General features: G+C 57.7%; 1 protein-coding gene across 1 annotated transcript in view; it reads right to left on the minus strand.

Annotated features, from left to right (window-relative positions):
* Positions 1 to 617: 617 nt before the first annotated feature.
* PES1 (pescadillo ribosomal biogenesis factor 1) overlaps positions 618 to 4,116 on the minus strand; it is a 7,225-nt gene continuing 3,726 nt past the window's right edge. The window contains exons 5-13 of the mRNA XM_009079023.1: positions 3,343 to 3,459; positions 3,132 to 3,209; positions 2,676 to 2,765; positions 2,384 to 2,514; positions 2,144 to 2,269; positions 1,867 to 2,051; positions 1,629 to 1,777; positions 1,057 to 1,224; positions 618 to 704 (exon numbers count right to left, since the gene is read on the minus strand). Of these exons, the coding sequence (XP_009077271.1) occupies positions 618 to 704; positions 1,057 to 1,224; positions 1,629 to 1,777; positions 1,867 to 2,051; positions 2,144 to 2,269; positions 2,384 to 2,514; positions 2,676 to 2,765; positions 3,132 to 3,209; positions 3,343 to 3,459 (1,131 nt within the window). The remainder of the gene's footprint in view (positions 705 to 1,056; positions 1,225 to 1,628; positions 1,778 to 1,866; positions 2,052 to 2,143; positions 2,270 to 2,383; positions 2,515 to 2,675; positions 2,766 to 3,131; positions 3,210 to 3,342; positions 3,460 to 4,116) is intronic.

Below are 4,116 nucleotides of genomic sequence, written 5' to 3' on the forward strand. Positions count from 1 at the left end.
ACTCGAAAAATTGAATGAAAGAAAGAAACAAAAGGGTAAAAAAAAAAGAGAAAATCAAAAGGAAAAATCATGGAGGAAAAGAAATACCACAGGTGGAAGAACATGATTTCCGGAGGTAATGCTGCCAATGCCAGGGATGCTGCTTTGTGCACCTGGGGTGAGTTGGCAGCCCTGGCATCAGCTATGGCAGCTCCTGCTGCATCCACCTCACCCCCCCGGGGCCCTGCCCATGCCCAGACAGATGGAACACACAACAAACAACACCAGGAAAGCATCCCATTCTTTAATGAAAAATAAAAATACAAGGGAATACTGTTGTCCATGCACTACTCTGCCCCAAGCTGCTCCTGGGAGCTTGGATCCGGCACACAGGGCTGTGCAAATCCATATGGAACAACCCCAGAGTATTCCTTGATCTCTTCTTCATGGCACCAGTGTGGGGAGGACAGTCCTTGAGACACTGATCCCACAGAAGGGGAAAGGCACAGCAGGAGGTCTATGTACACGTGGGAAATGTTTCAATCCGGCATTTCTGGCCCAGGAGCAAAGCTGAGGGTTTTTTACCCAAAACCAAGGTGGGAAACACCCACCAGTCCCCCCGGGAGCATTCAGTCCCATCATTGTCGCCGAGCCTTCTTGCTCTTCTTCTTCTCCTCTTTAACAGCTGTATCGTGGGCTTTCCTCTTGGCTGCCAGTTTGTTGGCCTGTGGAGAGACCCCCAAGACCCCCAGTCAGGGCAGACCCATCTGCAGACCCTCAGACTCATCAAACCCTCAGGTGTATGTGAGGGATGGACCCCACTGTGCTGGGATCAGTGTGGAGCACCAAGAATGGCCACAGTGTCACTCATCGGCCACAGGGCACAAGCCCCGAGGGAGCACAAAAGCTCTGCCCTGCCACGGGGCAGCCTGGAAGGGGTGGGGAAGGAAGCCTCACCCTCGCCCAGCTGCCCTCAACACCTTCACCAGGCACAGGGAGGAAGCAGCAAGGGGATTTGGGAAGAGCCCACAGCCCAGGACACAGGTGAGAGGCTCTGTCTCACAGCAGCCCTCGTACCTCTCGGATTTTGCGCTTCTTCCCGAACATGATCTTCTTGTAGAGGTATTTCTCCCTCTTCTTCATCATCATGATGGCCAAACGCTTCTCCTCGCTCTGCTGCTCCTGCTCCAGGCGCTGCTTGTCCTCCACACGCACCTTCCCGGGTGTCACCTTCACGGGGAGTGCCTGGGGGGGCATGGAGAGCTCAGGATACCTGGAACACATCTCCTGCCACAGGGACAGACACTACCAGCCCATCCACTGGGGGTCATGGATGAGCCACAGCTCCCTCTGGACTCAGGTCCTGAGCGTGGGTGGGAGCTGCAGCTCATGAACACAGAGCCAGGAGCATCCCTGGACATGTTCCAGGCGAGGCTGGATGGGGCTTGGAGCAACCTGGGCTAGAAGGTGTCCCTGCCCATGGCAGGGGATGGAACAGGATAAACTTTAAGGTCCTTCCCACTCAAACCATTCCAATATTCTGGAAGTCTTTCAGTGGTCCCAGGACAGGAAAACCCTGCAGAGGAGCATCAGCAGGGACAGGCACCTTTCTCCTTCCAGGCCTCCCACCCTACTGCCAGGCTCCACACCTTGTTGCTCAGAGTCTTCTGCTCTTCCATCTTCTTTAATTTCATCTCCTCTTCCTTTTCGGACTCATCTTCTTCCTCCTCTTCTTTGTCATTGTCATCATCCTCTTCATCCCCTTCTTCATCCTCCTCCTCCTCCTCACTCTCCTCATCTACGGGGAGACACCACCATTACCCACAGGAGGCTCTGGAACAGGCAGACACCCGCCCAGCTCCAAACTCCTCTGAGGGCTCATGTCACCTGGGTTCTCTCCCCTCTGCATAGCCAACAGCTTCAGCTTCTCAGGAGGGACATAGTCACCCTCCTGCTCTGTCACGAAGGGCGACAGGTGTGGGGGCAGCAGGACACCAGGGAAGTAGTCAGCCACGGGCAGGCACAGCTTGGCATTGACCGAGTCAAACACCCACTGGGGCTGCAGGTAGTACCTGTGGGGACATAGAGAGACCTCACCTCAGGCTCTGCAGCTCAGAGTCAGTCCCCATGGCTGTTCTGGGGACAGGTCACCTGCCTCACCCACCTGCCAACCACCTGGTTCTCCACCCGGGGCCGGTCGATGATGTGGTGGGTGATGGAAGGGTCGGTCACGTCGTAGGTGGCACCGATGCACAGGGACTTGTCCCATGAGACCTGGCCACCAAAGCACCTGCCAGCAAAGCCCACCCAGGAGTCAGGCAGGCAGGTGGGACCCTTGGGGTCACCTCACCCATGGGACAATGGGCAGGCTGACAGAGGTGTGGGCCACCTGCCCAGCACGCACCGGATGACGAAGGCCAGCGGCTCCCGCGGCACCTCCCGGTTGAGGAAGAATCTCAGTCCCTCAAACAGCTTCTTGTGCTTTTCCAGGGCCTCCTCCTCCTTCTTCTTGGCATCCATCTGCTCTGCTGTCTCCTGCTCAGAGCAAAGCCCTCAGCCTCTTTCCCGACAGCCTCCCCCAAGGCCCCGCCCCTCAGCAAGGGGTTGTGTCCCCAGGCTCCCAGCACTGCCAGCCCTGCCAGGGCATGGGACAGGAGCACTCAAGGCCAGGGCTGAGCTCCCCACCAGGCTCTTACCCCCTCCACTGGGAACTCATCCACCTCCACCTCATCCTCATGGGTTGGTGCAACCACTCGGGCCAGGCTGGCGCTCAGAGCTGACAGTTTCTGCAGTTGGAGGAGATGGAATCACATCCAGGGGATGGGAAAAGGGGCAGTCCATGGGGGAAGGTGATTGCTCAAAGTGAGATGCCAGGGACTGGGAGGATTCATCCTCCTCCATGCACTGTCCCCAGCACAGGGCTTTGGAGGGTCCCTTGCCATGCAGGGGGAGGCTGGTGGTGCCCAAGGCCAAGCCCAGCTCCTCCCCATGGAGACAAGTTTGGGATCAGCCACCTCCACCCTGCAGGGATCCAGCTCAGCCCCTCAGTCCCACACCAGGAGGGCTGTGGGCAGGACACCAAGCCAACACAGGGTCCCCCTCTGGACCACAGTGACAGCAGTGTCCGACACAGTGGTGGCAGTGTCCCTCACCTCCAGGTAGCTCTCTGAATCCATGGCATACTCCTTGCCCTCCGCAGGCTTCAGCTCAGTGTCAGCCTGGCTGTCGATCTGGGGAGGGACAGAGGTGGGGAAGCAGCTCCTAGACCCAAAGATCCCCAAATCTCTCCTCCCCACCACACCCTGACCCTCAAGGAAGGGCTCCCAGCACCACCAGGGATGGTCCCAGCAGGTGTGGCCTCACCTTTGGGGGGTAGAGCAGGTTGAGGGAGTGGTAGAGGCGGAAGTTGACGAAGCCCAGCAGAGTGGTGTAGAACTCGGTGAAGGTGGCCATGACCCGGTAGTCCACGTCTGTGGGGTGCTGCAGGCACACAGGGAGGGGAGGACATAGGGATAAAGAACCCCCTCTGGAGGGACAGGGGCATGTCCCATCCACACAGGGAGGAGCAGCACAGAACATCTCAATTTAGGAAGGGAGCCACAAGGATCATCAGTCCAACCCCAGGCCCTGCATGGGACACCCCAACAATCCAACCTGAGCCTGAGAGCATTGGCCAAACACTCCTTGAGCTCTGTCAGGCTTGGCACCATGACCACTGCCCTGGGGAGCTGTTCCAGTGCCCAAGCACCCTCTGGGGGAACAACCTTTCCCTGATATCCAAACTAATCCTGCCCCTTTCACAGCAAGGTCATGGCCACCATAGTCCTGCTGGCACTTCTCCTTGCTTGACAGCTGGAACACCTCATTCCATCATGGATGGGTTCCTTGGGCACTTGGTCCAGGGACTCTGCAACTCTAGGTGAGGAATGCAGGGTATGGGAGGGCTAGACAAGAGTAAGACAAGGACAAGACAGCGACACTGCCAGAGGGCAGGGTTAGATGGGATATTGGGGAGGAATTATTCCCTGTGAGAGTGGTGAGCCACTGGCACAGGTTACCCAGGGAAGATGTGGCTGCCCCAACCCTGGCAGTGTTCAAAGCCAGGCTGGATGAGGCCTTGAGCAACCTGGTCTGGTG

The sequence above is a fragment of the Acanthisitta chloris genome, unplaced genomic scaffold, assembly GCF_000695815.1.
Source record: "Acanthisitta chloris isolate BGI_N310 unplaced genomic scaffold, ASM69581v1 scaffold29027, whole genome shotgun sequence".
In the NCBI taxonomy this organism is placed as follows: Eukaryota; Metazoa; Chordata; class Aves; order Passeriformes; family Acanthisittidae; genus Acanthisitta; species Acanthisitta chloris.